This window comes from Schistocerca gregaria, chromosome 3 (genome assembly GCF_023897955.1).
Source record: "Schistocerca gregaria isolate iqSchGreg1 chromosome 3, iqSchGreg1.2, whole genome shotgun sequence".
NCBI classification, from domain to species: Eukaryota; Metazoa; Arthropoda; class Insecta; order Orthoptera; family Acrididae; genus Schistocerca; species Schistocerca gregaria.
In genome coordinates, this window is record NC_064922.1 from 291,627,746 (window position 1) to 291,645,703 (window position 17,958).

Below are 17,958 nucleotides of genomic sequence, written 5' to 3' on the forward strand. Positions count from 1 at the left end.
TCACACAACTCTACATACAAAGTTTGCCAAGGCAACCCCATTTCTGATGTCCAGGCGGAGCTTCAAGGAATCCTCAGAACCTTAGGCTCCCTACAAAACCTTTCACCTGACTCCATCAAACTCCTGACCCCACCGACTCCTCGCACTCCTACCTTCTATCTACTTCCTAAAATTCACAAACCCAAACATCCCAGCCACCCCATTGTAGCTGGTTACCAAGCCCCAACAGAACGTATCTCTGCCTACGTAGATCAACACCTTCACCCATTACATGCAGTCTCCCATCCTTCATCAAAGACACCAACCACTTTCTCGAACGCCTGGAATCCTTACCCAGTCTGTTACCCCTGGAAACCATCCTTCTAACCATTGATGCCACTTCCCTATACACAAGTATCCCACACGTCCAGGGCCTCGCTGCAATGGAGCACTTCCTTTCACGCCGATCACCTGCCACCCTACCTAAAACCTCTTTCCTCATCACCTTAACCAGCTTCATCCTGACCCACAACTTCTTCACTTTTGAAGGCCAGACATACCAACAATTAAAGGGAACAGCCATGGGTACCAGGATGGCCCCCTCGTATGCCAACCTATTTATGGATCGCTTAGAGGAAGCATTCTCGGTTACCCAAGCATGGCAACCCAAAGTTTGGTACAGATTTAATGACAACATCTTCATGATCTGGACTCACAGTGAATAACAACTCCTCATTTTCCTCTCCAACCTCAACTCCTTTGGTTCCATCAGATTCACCTTGTCCTACTCCAAATCCCATGCCACTTTCGATGACGTTGACCTCCATCTGTCCAATGGCCAGCTTCACACATCCGTCCACATCAAACCCACCAACAAGCAACAGTACCTCCATTATGACAGCTGCCACCCATTCCATATCAAACGGTCCCTTCCCTACAGCCTAGGCCTTCGTGGCAAACGAATCTGCTCCAGTCCTGAATCCCTGAACCATTACACCAACAACCTGAAAACAGCTTTCGCATCCCGCAACTACCCTCCCGACCTGGTACAGAAGCAAATAACCAGAGCCACTTCCTCATCCCCTCAAACCCAGAACCTGTCACAGAAGAACCCTAAAAGTGCCCCACTTGTGACAGGATACTTCCCTGGACTGGATCAGACTCTGAATGTGGCTCTCCAGCAGGGAAACGACTTCCTAAAATCCTGGCCCGAAATGAGATCCATCCTTCATGAAATCCTCCCCACTCCACCAAGAGTGTCTTTCCGCCGTCCACCTAACCTTCGTAACCTCTTGGTTCATCCCTATGAAATCCCCGAACCACCTTCCCTACCCTCTGGCTCCTACCCTTGTAACCGCCCCCGGTGTAAAACCTGTCCTGTACACCCTCCCACCACCACCTACTCCAGTCCTGTAACCCAGAAGGTGTACACGATCAAAGGCAGAGCCACGTGTGAAAGCACCCATGTGATTTACCAATTGACCTGCCTGCACTGTGATGCTTTCTATGTGGGAATGACCAGCAACAAACCAGCCTTGGTGCACGGCCAGCACATCTTGGTACAGTGTTACACCGTCCGGGTTATCTGGATGCTTCCCACCAACACCAACCTATCCGAACTCAGGAGATGGGAACTTGCCCTTCAGTATATCCTCTCTTCTCGATATCCGCCAGGCCTCAGCCTCCGCTAATTTCAAGTTGCCGTCGCTCATACCTCACCTGTCTTTCAACAACTTCTTTGCCTCTGTACTTCCGCCTCGACTGACATCTCTGCCCGAACTCCTTACAAATGTAGCGGGAGCGGAAAGACACAAGCATTGCTTGTGTCTGTATATGTGTGGATGGATATGTGTGTGTGTGCGCGTGTGTGTACCTGTCCTTTTTTCCCCCTAAGGTAAGTCTTTCCGCTCCCGGGATTGGAATGACTCCTTACCCTCTCCCTTAAAACCCACATCCTTTCATCTTTCCCTCTCCTTCCCTCTTTCCTGAAAAGGCAACCATGGGTTGCAAAAGCTCGAAATTTTGTGTGTGTGTTTTTTTTTGTTGTGCCTATCTACCAGCGCTTTCCCGCTTGGTAAGTCATGGAATCTTTGTTTTTAATATATTTTTCCCATGTGGAATGTTTCTTTCTATTTTATATAAAAACAAAGATGATGTGACTTACCAAACGAAAGTGCTGGCAGGTCGATAGACACACAAACAAACACAAACATACACACAAAATTCAAGCTTTCGCAACCAACGGTTACTTCATCAGGAAATAGGGAAGGAGAGGGAAAGACGAAAGGATGTGGGTTTTAAGGGAGAGGGTAAGGAGTCATTCCAATCCCGGGAGCGGAAAGACTTACCTAAGGGGGAAAAAAGGACAGGTATACACTCGCACACACTCACATATCCATCCGCACATACACAGACACAAGCAGACATTTTACAAACAAGTTTAATTCTTCATTTTCAGTTTATGTGACATACTCTTATGTTTTCATCACTGTTTGGGAGTGATTATCACATCCACAAGAAAACCTAAATCGGGCAAGTTAGAAGAATCTTTTTACCCATTCGCCAAGCGTACAAGTTAGGTGGCACGACAACATATTCCTGTCATGTGACGCACATGCCATCACCAGTGTCATATAGAATGTATCAGACGTGCTTTCCTGTGGAGGAATCGGTTGATATATGACCTTGCGATCAAATGTTTTGGATTCCCATTGGAGAGGCACATCCTTTTGTCTACTAATCGCAGTCACAAAGCACAGACACTTATTACAGTGAACAGAGACGTCAAAGAACGAACGGACAGATCATAACTTTGCAAAAATAAATAAAGTAAAATTTTCACTCGAGGGAAGACTTGAACCAAGGACCTGTCGTTTTGCAGCTGCTCACACTAACCATGGGACCATGGCACTCCTATCCTCACATTATCCTTGATTTTGCCTATCTTGCACATGGACTACTCCATTTGTATATTTTGCTTATTTTTTTCATAGTTCCACACAACTTCTTCCTGTTTTCTTGGTTGATCTGTGTTCAGTTTCTCAAGGCCTATCCACTGTGCCAACTTATAACAAAATCTGAAGGGGGCGCGATGGGGAGGTTCCATTGTAAGTCACACATTACTGTATAATATATATATTTATTTATCATCTTTATAAATAATATAGAGTCATATGATAGGAAACACTTACTTCGCTGTAATTCTGCTTGAAAGTTTGTTTTAGTTCTTCAAGCTTTGCCTAGCATTCCTCTTGTGACAAATTTTTGAACTGGTCTTTGCTACGGGTACTAAAGTGCCGTTCAATCGAGTACTTTTTTTGAATACACGAGGTTCTGATAACATACCAAACATTCGGCGTGATTTTCGACAGCAGTACAAAAAAAATTTAATTTCCTACTCGGGTTTGAATAGTACGGACGTGCCACTCCTCTGCTTTTTGTGTGCTGCTGTTGACCATTCATCTCTATCCACTGTAGCCTTACGTCTGTTGACAAACATCTTTGTGTCTTATTAATGCTTTTGTCCACTGCTGGCATGGTGGTCTGTCTTCTGTACGAAGCGTGCTTACAGCGGCCTGGAGAGGCGTGGTGCGCAGACTGCACGGCCAGCGACACAGATCAGCCACTGCAACAGCACACGAATTCGCCCAGGGCGCTGGCCTCAGGCGATTATGAGCACTAGCGCCCCAGGGGCACGGTTTTCACGAGCCTGCTTTAAAGCATTAGTTAGTGGAGCTCAAGAATCAACTAACAAAGTCTTTGTGGCCTTTGAGGTTGTGTCCAGCATTAGGAGATAAAACATGATTTATACCACATCCTGCACCCCATGTAACTAAAACCAGTGAGGATTATCATTTCCATTTGTTTGTTGTGCAGAACCTTACACTCTACTTTCTGTAACATTATTTTATCCTCTCACTGTTGTATGTCTACCTTAAATTCACGATCCTCAGGTTCCTTTTTTACACATAAAGGAGCTTCTTGCACTTGTACCTACCGTACTAAACAGGCATAACCCAATTTCATTCTGTTGTCTCAAAAAAGTCAGCTAAACAATCGAAACTCCAGGTCTCAATATGAATATGTTTGATTGCTACTTTCCATATCGTGGAGATGTTGAGTCACAGACAGGCTCAAGAAAAACACTGCTAAATAACTAAGCTTTCAACCAAAAGGCGGTCTTCTGAGTTAGGCAACATACACACATTCATGTGAACATGGCTCACGCACATGGCCACTGTCTCTGGCTGCCGAGGCCAGACTGCAAGCAACTGCACATGCTAGGAGAAGCATTGTGGGTGGGATAAGGGGGAGGCTGGGGCTAAGGAGGAGGCATAGCAGGGTAAGGGGAGCATACAGGGACAAGATAGAGAGAGGGTAGGGCAGCTAGGTGCAGTCTGGAGGTTAGATGGAGAGAAGGGAATGGGAGTGCGGCAGTGGGGGTGAGAGATCTAAAAAACCTGTGAGTGCGTTGGTGGAAAAGAAAGCTGTGTAGTGCTGGAATTGGAACAGGGTAGGGGGCAGATGGGTAAAGGCCAATGACTAACAAAAGTTGAGGCCAAGAGGGTTGTGGGAACATAGGATATATTGCAGGGAGAGTTCTCACCAACACAATTCAGAAAATCTGGTTTTGGTAGAAAGGATCCAGATGGCACAGGCTGTGAAGCAGTCATTCAAAGAGGAACGTTGTGTTGACAGAGTGTTCAGCAACTGTTTCTTCACATCATTTTATTGGTGGTCATCCTTTGAACAGACAGCATGTTTTTTGTCATACCCATGTAGAATGCAGCACGGGGGTTGCAGCTTAGCTTATAGATCACATGACTGGTTTCAGAGGTAGCCCTGCCTTTGACGGGATAGGTAATACTTTTGACAAGACTGGAGTAGGTGGTGGTAGAAGGATCTATGGGACAAGTCTTGCATCTGGGTCTATTACAGGGATATGCACCATAAAACAAGAGGTTAGAACCAAGGATTGAGTAGGAATGGACGAGGATATTGTGTAAGGCCAGTGGGTGGTGTAATACCACTGTGGGAGTAGTGGAAAGGATAGTGGATAGGACATTCCTCATTTCAGGGCGAAACTGTGGCAAAGAATGTGAGTCAGTTGCTCTGTGGTACTGAGTTACAAGGAGACTGCCAGATGGTGGGACTTTGGGAGGTGGTGGGTGACTGGAGAGATAAGGCATAGGAGATCTGTTTGTGTATAAGGCTCTGAGAAAACTATGGTTTATGAAGGCCTCAGTGAGACTATTGGTATATTTTGAGAGGGCTGCCTGTCACTAAAGATGCAATGGCCAGTAGTGGCCAGGCTGTACAGAAGGTACTTCATGATATGCAGTGGATGGCAGCTGTCAAAAAAAAGTGGAGATATTGCTGATGTTTGGTAGCTTTGATATGGACGGAGGTACTGATGTAGTGATACGGACGAAGGTAATGATGTTGAGGTGGAAGTCAACATCAAGGGAGGTGACTTGTGTTGAGAAGGACCATGTGAAGGGAGTGGGGAGAAGATGTTGAGGTTCTGGTTACTGAATCGAGAGAGAGAGAGGGGAGGAGAGGGGTTATGTTCTGGGTGGTCAGGAAGGATTCCTGTAGATGGCCCATGAATAGGTTACCTTGGATGGACATGAGGTTAGCTAGCATGCTGAGGGGTTTGTGCTAACTGGACGCTGGTAGCACTTTATAACTCATGAGTGATTCCCTCCACTGATTTCATGCAATTGTTTACAATCAACCTTCAGAATGCTCAGCAGTTCATCTCCTTCAGTACATTGTGTCTACCCGGTCTTGGTTTAGCTGTGGTTATTCCTTCACATTTCCACGTCACAATCATGTAACCAATGGCCATTGTGGCCGAGCAGTTCTAGGCGCTTCAGTCTGGAACTGCACGACCGCTACAGTTGCAGGTTCCAATCCTGCCTCAGGCATGGGCGTGTGTGATGTCCTTAGGTTGGTTAGGTTTAAGTAGTTCTAAGTTCTTGGGGACTGATGACCTCAGATGTTAAGTCCCATAGTGCTCAGAGCCATTTCAACCATTTGTTGAATCATGCAACCAACAGCTACTTTGGGCAGCTCTAGAAGGATTGAAATGTCCCTAAGGGATTTGTTGCTTGGGTGATATCCAGTAGTTCGAAGTCACTGAGCTCCCCTAACCAGCACATTCTGCTATTACTGCTTCTCTACTAACAGCACAATACTCCCCACCTCCTACTGATGAGTCCATAACTCATGAAATGTAACAGTCAGTTCTTCATTACATAATTCATCAACAAAAATAATATAGACAGCCTTTACATATGACAAAAACTTCTTAGGGTTTTGAGACAAAATACAACAAACTACAAAAGGTTCTACAGGCCTTCTTATCTTGTAGTCAGATTCACTTAACATTTGTTTATGTGTATTTGTTGCTTTATTCCTATAGTGCAGCAGGCATTATTTTAAAAGGAGTTGAGTTTCCCCATTATTGTTTCCATATGAAGGAGTCTCCGCTGTTCACTGTTTTCCTTTGGTGCATAAACATTTTTATAGGGCTTCATGATCATTGATTCCAGTCTCTACATAAACATCCTCAGAGCGATCAGGCCTGTCATCAGCACGTTAAATATATTTCTGTCATGGACAAGCTTCTGACTTTAGTGACAGGAGTGCAAAGTGCTATGCCATGAATCGCCAGCCTTATATTTATCAAATTTTGTTCACATAATAGGAATTGAATGATTAAATGTTCATTCCACTTGGAAGTTGTATGAAATATGACCCCCAGAGGCATAAATACACTCTGTGGCATGGAACAAACAGTCTCTGAAACAGATGCTGTGTCAGTTCATGAAGCTTGCAAGCTGGTGGCTGGTATGAAAGTATATGTCTTCCCTTCACATCCCAGATATGCTTTACAGGTGACAAATCAGGAGAATGAGCAGACTACCAATGATCTGAAAATTCCTAGAAGCATCTGCATTGAACTGTAATATTAAGTCTTGTATTATCTTGCTGGAATATAACACATAGTACCCTAATCATATAACACATAGTAACCGAATCATGAAAAGTATGACAGCAGGGTTTACCTTGCTTACAATACACTGGCAAGCATTCAGTGTCTCTTCAGTGATTATCAAATCAGTTCTCTTGCCACATCCAATAGCATCTCAAACCATGATTCTGTAAATTGGAGAGGTATGAGTTTCGAGAATAATAGCTGCCTCCTGTGACTTTTCACCAGTTCATACTCAGACATGTTGGCATCAACCTGACCATCACAAACTGAAGTGGGACACCACAGAATGCTACACAGTGTTCCAGTTGACACACTGGCTCTACAGCACACAAGTCTCTGTTGTTTCTATTGTGGTGTTGGTGATAAATGACGCATACTAAATCAAATGACGCTTACTAACTCAAGATCTCAACACAGCTGCCAGTAATCTGTCTCCAAATGTTCACTTTGATGCACTGTCAGTAGTCTCTGGATGGATTTCACCTATTGTCGTCAGTCTAATCATCAGAGCTGGTCGCACAATCCTGTAATGTTGTTGTGGTGTAATCCTCCAGCAAGGATCTTTGCATACTCTTCTCGCCATACTTTCATCCTGAGCAACACTCACCATGTTTCGTCTGCAATCATTGCACTATGACCAGTTGAAGGACCAGTAACATTAGACACATCCAGTAATCATGACATACTAACATCATTCTTCACCTGTAGGAATGATTTTTTTTCTATTTTTATTTTTATTTATTTTTTTCTGTGCCAAAAATGTGCTTCCATAAAAGTGAAATTTTGATCAACATATACCATAGACAAAGATATATTAACAATATGAGTTTGGTAGTGCTCCATCGAGGTGTTTATGATGTAACAGTTTCCATTTCCAGCAATATACAAATGTGAGCTGAGTAGTAAGTGCTTTTAGAGAAAAATACTTAATAACTGAAAGATAGTATATCAAATGAAGGAATTCATTCCCATTTTAAACAGTTCTGTGATTCTAGTAAAGAAAAGAGGTCTTTTATTGCCATGCCTTTCACATGTAGAGGCATATCCTGGACTCTCTTTTTTGGTGGCAACAGGAGAATTGAGTTTACTGATATACAGGGTGTCCATAAAGTCCCTTTACAACTTCAAAATTTTATTACAAAGGCAGTTGAAATATTTTAACAACATTTCTTTTATTGTAATCAGTGTTTATAAAAGATTTTTGATGGTGTTTAATAGACCTTTATGTGGGCACCTTTAGTTGCAGAAAGCACATCAGGACAGTACTTGATTTCTTGCCATGTTCACTGTATCATAGTGTCATCAATGGTGGCAATGGCATTACGAAACCTTTGCTTCAAGTCAGCAATGTCCCGTATCTTTGTTTGATACACAGTATCTTTTATATACCCCCATTAAAAAAAGTTCAAAGGAGTGATATCTGGGGAACGAGTGGCCAAGGAATTGGCCCATCCTTCCCAATCCATGTGCATGTAAATGTTTCGTTGAGGAACCAACGAACATGCAGTCCCTAATATGATGGTGCACCATCTTGCTGGGAAATGATGGTTGGTTGTAAGTCAATCAGTTGTGGAGCTACATATTTGGTCAGAAGGTCAAGGTAAACATGTGCAGTAATTGTCTCGATGGTGAGAAATGAACCAATTATTTAGTTGCACATAATTCCACACCACACATTCACTTTTGGACTATCTCGGTGAAGCTCCCTACTCTGTTCTGGCTTGTCATTTGGCTCAAGTGTCTGTAACAGTTGCACGTTGTAAGTGTACAACCATAAGCTCTTATGGAGGACCTTATGCACTGTTGAACATGGTAGTTGCAACTGCCTGGCAGCAGTGCAGATGGACTTCATAGGTGAGTGAGTGAAGCCGTTTAAAATGCAATCGATGTTTTCCTCAGATGTTCTTGGTTGCCCACTCCTCCCTTTATCCAGCACTGTTCCTGTCTCCATAATTTTTTTGTGCCATGCACGGATTGAAGGGCATGATGATGGCTCTCTTCCATTCGTCGTTCTGAAGTTTCGTTGAGTCTGTATATCCGATTTTGTCTCAATAAACCAGGACACATTGTGCCTTCAATTGAGGAGTTGCTATTTTATAGACGTTCAGTTCCTTCCCTCAACAGAGTATCTGAAACACAAAATTTTAGTACATGTAAAAACTTTAAAGAGTGATTACGATAAAAGAAATTTTGTTATAATATTTCAGCAACTGTCATTGTATTACAAATTTTGAAGTTGTAAACAGACTTAATGGACACCCTGTATGTCACTGTGACAATAGTCAACAAGTTGTTTTATTAATGTAATTGAAGCTGAGGGAAGGGGTGGGGGAAGAAAGGAAATGAAAGGACATAGAAGGAACTAATCATATCAGGTGCGTCGAGACTTTGTGCCGAATGAGCAGTCACGAGTGAAAATGTGTTGCGGACTGGGATCTCCTGCTTACTACACAGTTGTGTTAACCACTGCACCATGTGGACACAGTGTTTTATTGCAAATGAGCGGGCTATCCCAGCACGCTTCCTGGATGACCCCCATTCCCACCTAGCATCACATATCCACATTCCCCGTACATGTAATCCGTGTTCGTTAATTTGTTCATTCCTGCTGGAGTTTGAACAAAGTGTGCATCCACACTGAAGATTGTAGATTTGTTGTGCATCTAGGTGAATCAATTATGCGTGTTCTTTTGGACATGCCCAAAAAAATAGACATCACACATTCATATAAGTTGTTTTATATCTCATCAAGATGTTTAATTTGGATGAGATGCTTAAAATCTATGAGATGTATGTTTTGCCTTTGCTGCATCTCTTACTCTGAGAGGGATAATATGTTTAAGCTTGATTTAAAAGATAATGATAAAATTTCAGCAGTTAGTAAATGTAGTGTTTGTTCAATTTCATACCTGAAGATTTTTGTTGTTAAAGTAATTGTTGAGTCTTCTTTTATCTGTTTTTAATTTGCAGTTTGCACATATTCTGAAGGTTTGCTATTAGTTAAATTATCAAAAATGTTGTTAGTTTGTTGTATTTTCATTAAGGCTGTGTAATTGTAAGACTATTTCACATTGTGAAACAGTGCGATTCTGAAACTTAGAAATATTGTGGAACATTTCACACGCTAGAGCCATTTTAGAATTATTATGATACATCGCAGTTTTTATACAGAAAAATAAATTCTGTGTTCAAAAGAACAAGACACTCACACACTGCTCCAAATAATATCATATCTCCCGTTATTTTGAGCACACAAATTAATAATATAATTCTGACAGAGGCACTGACAGAAGTAAAGCTGTGGAGATGGGTCATGAGTTGTGCTTAGATAGCTCAGTCGGTAGAGCAACTGCCCATGAAAGTTGAAGATCTCACATTCAAGTCCTGGTTTGGCATATAGTTTTAATCTGTTAGGAAGTTTCATGTGTGTGGCACATGCCTAATCTGTTAGGAAATAAATTAATTGGATAGATAAAAATATACTCACCAAGCAGTGGAAGAACACTCACATAAAAGAAGGTTATAATTAGCCAAGCTTTCAGAACCAGTGGTTCCTTCTTCATGCTGAAAGATTGAAAGGGAAGGAAGAGATGTGAAGGAAAATGACTGGAGAGGTCTAGGAAGAGGGGTAGATTTCGGGAAAGTCACCCAGAACTGCGAGTCAGGGGAGACTTACCAAATGGGATGAGAAGGAAGGACTGATTGTAGGGGACTGCATCGAATGAGATTTGAAAACCACAGAGCTTAAAGATGGAAGACAGGGTAATATGCAAGACAGAGATTACTGCTTAAACATTGTACATGAGTGAAGAGATATGTGCATTGTATGTAACAGAGATGGGAGGGAGGTGGTGAAAAATAGATGGGTAAGACAACTAAAGATGCAGAAACTAAAAGGGAGTTAAAAAAGAGTAATTACTATTAGTAAATGCTAAGTCAGAAGAAATTATCATAAGTTAAGGCAAAATGAGTGGCGAGAACCGAGGATATGTTGTAGTGATAGTTCCCACCTATGGGGTTTCAGGAACTGTTGTCAGGAGGAAGAATCCATGGATTTTAATACCTACTCCAAATTTTTCTTTTGTTTCCTTTACTGCTTGCTCAATATACAGATTCAATAACATCGGGAATAGGCTAGAACCCTGTCTCAGTCCCTTCCCAACCACTGCTTCCCTTTCATGCCCTTCGACTCGTATAACTGCCATCTAGTTTCTGTACAAATTGTAAATAGCCTTTTGCTCCCTGTATTTTACCCCTGCCACACTTAGAATTGGAAAGAGAGTATTCCAGTCAGCATTGTCAAAAGCTTTCTCTAAGTCTATAAATGGTAGAAATGTAGGTTTGCCTTTCCTTAATCTTTCTTCTAATATAAGTCGTAAGGTCAGTATTGCCTCACGTGTTCCAATATTTATACGAAATCCAAACTGATCTTCCCCGAGGTCAGCTTCTACCAGTTTTTCCATTTGTCTGTAAAGAATTCGTGTTTGTATGTTGCAGCTGTGACTTATTAAACAGATAGTTCGGTAATTTTCACACCTGTCAACACCTACTTTCTTTGGGATTGGAATTATTATATTTTTCTTGAAGTCTGAGGGTATTTCGCCTGTCTCATACATCTTGCTCACCAGATGGTAAAGTTTCATCAGGACTGGCTCTCCCAAGGCAGTCAGTAGTTCTAATAGAATGTTGTCTACTCCCAGGACCTTGTTTAGACTTAGGTCTTACAGTGCTCTGTCAAACTCTTCACGCAGTATCATATCTCCCATTTCATCTTCATTTACATCGTCTTCCATTTCCATAATATTGTCCTCAAGTACATCACTCTTGTACAGACCCTCTATATACTTCTTCCACCTTCCACCTTTCTGCTTTCCCTTCTTTGCTTAGAACTGGGTTTCCATCTGAGCTCTTGATATTCATACAAGTGGTTCTCTTTTCTCCAAAGATCTCTTTAATTTTCCTGTAGGCAATATCTATCTTACCCGTAGTGAGATAAGCCTCTACATCCTTACATTTGTCCTCTAGCCATCCCTGCTTAGCCATTTTGCACTTCCTGTCGATCTCATTTTTGAGACGTCTGTATTCCTTTTTGCCTGCTTCATTTACTGCATTTTTATATTTTCTCCTTTCATCAATTAAATTCAGTATTTCTTCTGTCACCCAAGGATTTCTACTAGCCCTCGTCTTTTTACCTACTTGATCCTCTGCTGCCTTCACTACTTCATCCCTCAAAGCTACCCATTCTTCTTCTACTGTATTTCTTTCCCCCCATTCCTGTTAATTGCTCCCTTATGCTCTCCCTGAAACTCTGTACAACTTCTGGTTTAGTCAGTTTATCAAGGTCCCATCTTCTTGAATTTCCACCTTTTTGCAGTTTCTTCAGTTTTAATCTACAGTTCATAACCAATAGATTGTGGTCAGAGACCACATGTGCCCCTGGAAATGTCTTACAATTTAAAACCTGGCTCCTAAATCTCTGTCTTGCCATTATATAATCTATCTGATACTTTCTAGTATCTCCAGGATTCTTCCATGTGTACAGCCTTCTTTTATGATTCTTGAACCAAGTGTTAGCTATGACTAAGTTATGCTCTGTGCAAAATTCTACCAGGCGGCTTCCTCTTTCATTACTTACCCCCAATCCATATTCACCTACTACGTTTCCTTCTCTCCCTTTTCCTACACTGAATACCAGTCACTCATGACTATTAAATTTTCATCTCGCTTCACTACCTGAATAATTTCTTTTATCTCATCATACATTTCATCAGTTTTTTCATCATCTGCAGAGCTAGTTGGCATATATACTTGTACTACAGTAGTAGGTGTGGGCTTCATGTCTATCTTGGTCACAATATTGTGTTCACTATGCTGTTTGTAGTAGCTTACCCACACTCCTATTTTTTTATTCATTATTAAACCTACTCCTGCATAACCCCTATTTGATTTTGTATTTATAACCGTGTATTCACCTGACCAAAAGTCTTGTTCCACCTGCCACCAAACTTCACTAAATCCCACTATATCTAACTTTAACCTATCCATTTCCCTCTTTAAATTTTCTAAACTACCTGCCCGATTAAGGGATCTGACATTCCATGCTCCGATCCGTAGAACGCCAGTTTTTTTTTTCTCCTGATAACAACGTTTCCTTGAGTAGTCCCCACCCGGAGATCCGAATGGGGGACTATTTTACCACTGGAGTATTTTACCCAAGAGGACACCATCATCATTTAGCCATCCAGTTAAGCTGCATGCCCTCAGGAAAAATTACGGCTGTAGTTTCCCCTTGCTGTCAGCCGTTCTCAGTACCAGCACAGCAAGACCGTTTTGGGTAGTGTTACAAGGCCAGATCAGTCAGTCATCCAGACTGTTGCCCCTGCAGCTACTGAAAAGGCTGCTGCCCCTCTTTAGGAACCACATGTTTGTCTGGCCTCTCAACAGATACCCCCTCTATGGTGGTTGCACCTACGATACAGCCATCTGTATCGCCAAGGCACGCAAGCCTTCCCACCAGGGGCCAGGTCCGTGGTTCATGATATGTCAACCAAATGAATCCAAGAATAACTTTGTGACACTGCTGTTTTATGGGCTTTAGGCTATGGTCCAAGGCATAATTCTCCACCTAATATTTATTCTTCCAATGCTGGAGACATCATCAGAGGCGTTAATGTCTCAGAAAGCTAAGTAGGCCAAAACTGTGAAAGTATGCATTCTGAGGTTAACTTTGTGGTGATGGATGTGCATTGTCATGCAGCAAGCACGTTCCCTCTGCTTTCTTTTGTACTGTATCATCTTCCATACTTTTTTAGAGTTTCACAATACTGGCACAAAAATGCAATGTAGAATCTCATCAGTCACACATGAGAGATGCCCACTCTTTGTTCATCATGAATATCTATTTCACCACTTCTAAACCCACAACATTTGTACATATAAATATTATTTATCCCAATAAAAAGTTTTGATTTTGCTAATAATCTGGAATGAGACACATTTTCCTTTACAAGAAGAAATTGAATTATGCTTCAAACGTTGTAGGTGAAGGGATTTGGAATACACACAATCATGTCAGCATAGCACTAATGACAAGAGTTTCCAGTCGACTGAGACAAACAAGCATACATTCTGTTGCCAATACCTTGTCCATGAACTCAATGCTGCTAACTTTGATGAAAGAAAAGAAGCACTTTGAGCATTAGAGACTCAGTGCTCTTACTTTCGGGACACGCTTTGTATAATGATAGATGAATATACTGCAAAAAATTTAAGTTATTGAATAGGGTTATCAGTTACAAAAAATTATAGCTGGTGTAACTCATTGTTTTGGCTTATAGCTTGAATGTTAAGTCTTTTGTTCTTTCTGTGAACCATGTTTAATAATGTTTATGAACAACAAAACATTTTCTGCTGCAATTGTGAACTTTTCATTCACAGAATTGAATGTCTCAAATACATCACACTGTTTTGTTTGATCTGCTTAACGAGAAATCTTATTTTTGCATATGTATTGTTTTTTTAAGAAAAGCAGTTGTCATATATTCTTTTATATTCTTCCTTTTTCAGAGTAATTGAATGCAAAGGCCCAACTAATACTCGAGTTTATACAGTAGCTGTTTATTTTCGAGGCGAGCGGCTTGCCAAGGCTTCTGGACATAGTATTCAACAGGCTGAGATGAGTGCAGCCAAAGAGGCTTTGGAGCTTTCACATGGTACGTTGGCTAATAGAAGAAAACAAAATTAATTTCATAATTGTTGATCATGTGTAGCTACATTTTTAAATTTATTTTGTGAGAATCCCATGAAGAGCTCACAGCTTCACAAATGTATGTATTAATGTTGGTATACTTAGAGACAATCATGCGTATAAAGTAAGTGCAGCATTTCCACTTACACTTTGTGCTGTTTAACTTTTAAACAGAAATATTAATATGTATCTTCATTGTCAGTATCATTCATGTATGACAATTCAGGAATACTCAGTTCAGAGAAATAATTTAACTGGATAGATAAAAAATCTACTCACCAAGCCGTGGCAGAACACACACATAAAAGGCAGTTGTAATTGGCAAGCTTTCAGAGCCAGTGGCTCCTTCTTCAGAAGAAGGGTTGAAGAGGATGGAAAAGGCGGGTGAAGGAAAAGGACTGGAGAGGTCTAGGAAAAGGCGTAGATTTCAGGAAAGTCACCCATAACCACTGGCCAGGGGAGACTTACCGCATGGGGTGACAGGGAATGTCTTTCTGCTCCGAAAGTTGGCCCCTCTGTCAGACTTTGTTGTGCTCTTTTTTGCCAGAGATCTGCATTCTGTTGATTAATTACTATTCCCACAGGTATCGTGTGGTTGCCTCCAGACTCAAGTTCCAGCAATAATATAAACAACTGGGATAGTCACACACATCTGAGTCACTGACATGCAAGGTCTCAACTGTAGAATCTCGCACTAGATCCGGAGGTCTGCACTGTGGTGCTAAAATTAGATAACCCCTTGTTGGAGGACATTTTGCACATTGCACACACATTTAAAATCACACAGGCAGCTAATGAACGACTCATGGCAAGGCTACGTGTTGCAGCGATCGACGCAACTCCACACGCTTTACTCTTGCACCACAGGTGTAGGACAGCTACCAGGCAGCATCTTCGTGATTTGTCATGTCTGACATTTCTGTGGCATCTGAGCATGTGGTCATGCCTCGCCACAGATCATGAGGGCTACTCCTTTCAGCCGCACAGTGTTTTCCTTCTTACTTCCACGCAGACTGTCCACATTGCTAGATGTCCTGTACGCTTCATGGCAAAGAGGAGCAGCTTTAGTCAGTGTGTCATGCCCACACAACCTGCTCCTATCACACCCCATGATGGTATTAGGACACTGTACATGTGCTGCAGTTAGTAGTCCTCCTGGATGACCCTTTCATGCAGATGTTATTTCTCAAGGTTCCACATTTATAATGAGGATGTCTACTTTTAGGCAGACGCAGGGGTGACCATCTCATTGACCAGTCTCTCAACGTATGCACAACTGGGCATACTTGAGTTGTCTCCATCCTTCTGGCATTTGGTGACCTAAGAGGACAGTTATATTTCTCTTCATGGGCAGTTCTTGGTCATGGCAGCCTACAAAAATGTTACAGGGCGCATTACATTACTTGTTGTCGGCCACCTGATTGCTACTAATATTTTTGGTCTCAACACCTTTACACTGTTTGGATTTTTCACCTCTGGCAAAGTCAAGGTTGTATCTAATGCAGTCCCTTTACAGGAACTAGACAATATTTGCTCGACTTTTGCATCTTTTTTAAAGCTGGAGTTGGACTGGGCTTCAGATTTTCAGAAGCACATCACATGTTGGCTGAATGCCATGCATCATTTCTACCATGTCAGATGCACATCAGTGGGCTTATTTACTATAATGAAGCAGAAACTGGACATATACATGCTGCTGGAGTTATTGAACTATGTGATCTGGACCACTCCACTTGTAAAAATCAGAGGATGACTGAGCAGCCAATTGCATGTGTGCCCAAGACAGTGACCTCTGCACAGTGCAACTACTCACAGATTGAAAAGGAGGCACTGGCAGTAGTGTTTGGGTTAAAATATTTCATGTCTACCTTTTTGAGGTGAATTTCTCTCTATTTAAGGATTTAAGCCCTTGGTTACATTATTTGAGCCACAATCCACCCTCCCGGAGCGTACGGCTGGACACTTCTGGTACTGGGCATTGCTCCTGAGTGCATATAATTTACCATCCGGTTTGATTCTGCAGCACAACATTCCAACTCCGATGCCATGTTGAGCCTACCCTCTGGCCCGGACCCTGTTTTCTACCAACGTGAGAGCCTCTGCAACCAAGTTGATACTGCATGACAACATATGTTGGACAGTTTCGCCATTACTGCCACACGTGTCGCCACTGCCACTTGCTGCAATCCCACACTGCGGCAGGTTCTATGACATGTGACCCATGGCTGGTTACCCTGCCTCACCTGTCGATTGTCAACCGAGTTCAAACCTTGGAAACACATTTCTCATAGGTGTTCAGTTGTCAATGACATCATTATCTTGAATACTGAGACTGACACGCATCGGGTTGTGATTCCGGCCAAATTGCAGTGACACATCTTGAGCTTGCTGCACCTTGATGTCCGACATTAAGGCATTGGCTTGCCAGTATGTGGATTGGCCAGCTATTGATAGTGACATTGAGAGAATGGCAGCATGGTGTGTGCTCGGCCCCAAGCAGCGTCCTCACAGTCATTTACACCCTGGCCTTTACCCCATCGTCCCTCAAACTGCATCCACCTCAACTTTACAAGCCTATTTATTGGGTCCATTGAGGTGTACACTTCCTGATACTCATTTTTCCCTATTCATTGGATATAGAAATGGTGAACAAGTAGAGAATATCGCAGTCTGAGAGTAGTCCGGGTCTAAGTTGGTAGTTGTCATCACATGGCAGCCAATGTAATATGTGTATCATACGGAGCACCAACGAGAACAGCCGTTCCTGGCAGAACGTTCACTTATACTGAGCAGGACAGCCATGAGACCCCACCAGACACTGTGGCAATCGCTTCGAGGGCATAGCTTCATCCCGACATTTGTCTCGTGGCTGCCACTCACTGTGCCATCACCGGTGGGGTGCAATTATGGATCAATTTCAGACAGTTGTGATAACTTGCTGTCCAAGTTGGTTACATCAGGGTTGATGTGATAGCTCTTCGTGGATGCCTACTCAGAGTAACCGTATGTTGTATGCATGGTGTCTACCACGACCAACACCACCCTCACTGCCTTGGCTCATTACATCTTTCCTCAAAAGGTAAAGTAGAACATATCATTTGGAACTTTAAGCAACAGATGAAGAAAGCTGCCTGATCCTCTGCCACTGCCTTGGCCCTCGCTTTGTTTTGAGTATATATCGCACCATGCCAATGTGAGTCTCCACCACAGCCAGCTCCAGCCACAAGCC

At 42.3% G+C, this 17,958-nt stretch overlaps 1 protein-coding gene across 6 annotated transcripts in view; it reads left to right on the top strand.

Moving 5' to 3' along the window:
- Positions 1-17,958, top strand: part of LOC126354294 (ribonuclease 3) — a 244,217-nt gene that overhangs the window by 163,654 nt on the left and 62,605 nt on the right. For all 6 annotated transcript variants that reach the window (XM_050003841.1, XM_050003843.1, XM_050003842.1 and 3 more), the window contains one exon: positions 14,549-14,694. In XM_050003841.1, the coding sequence (XP_049859798.1) occupies positions 14,549-14,694 (146 nt within the window). The remainder of the gene's footprint in view (positions 1-14,548; positions 14,695-17,958) is intronic.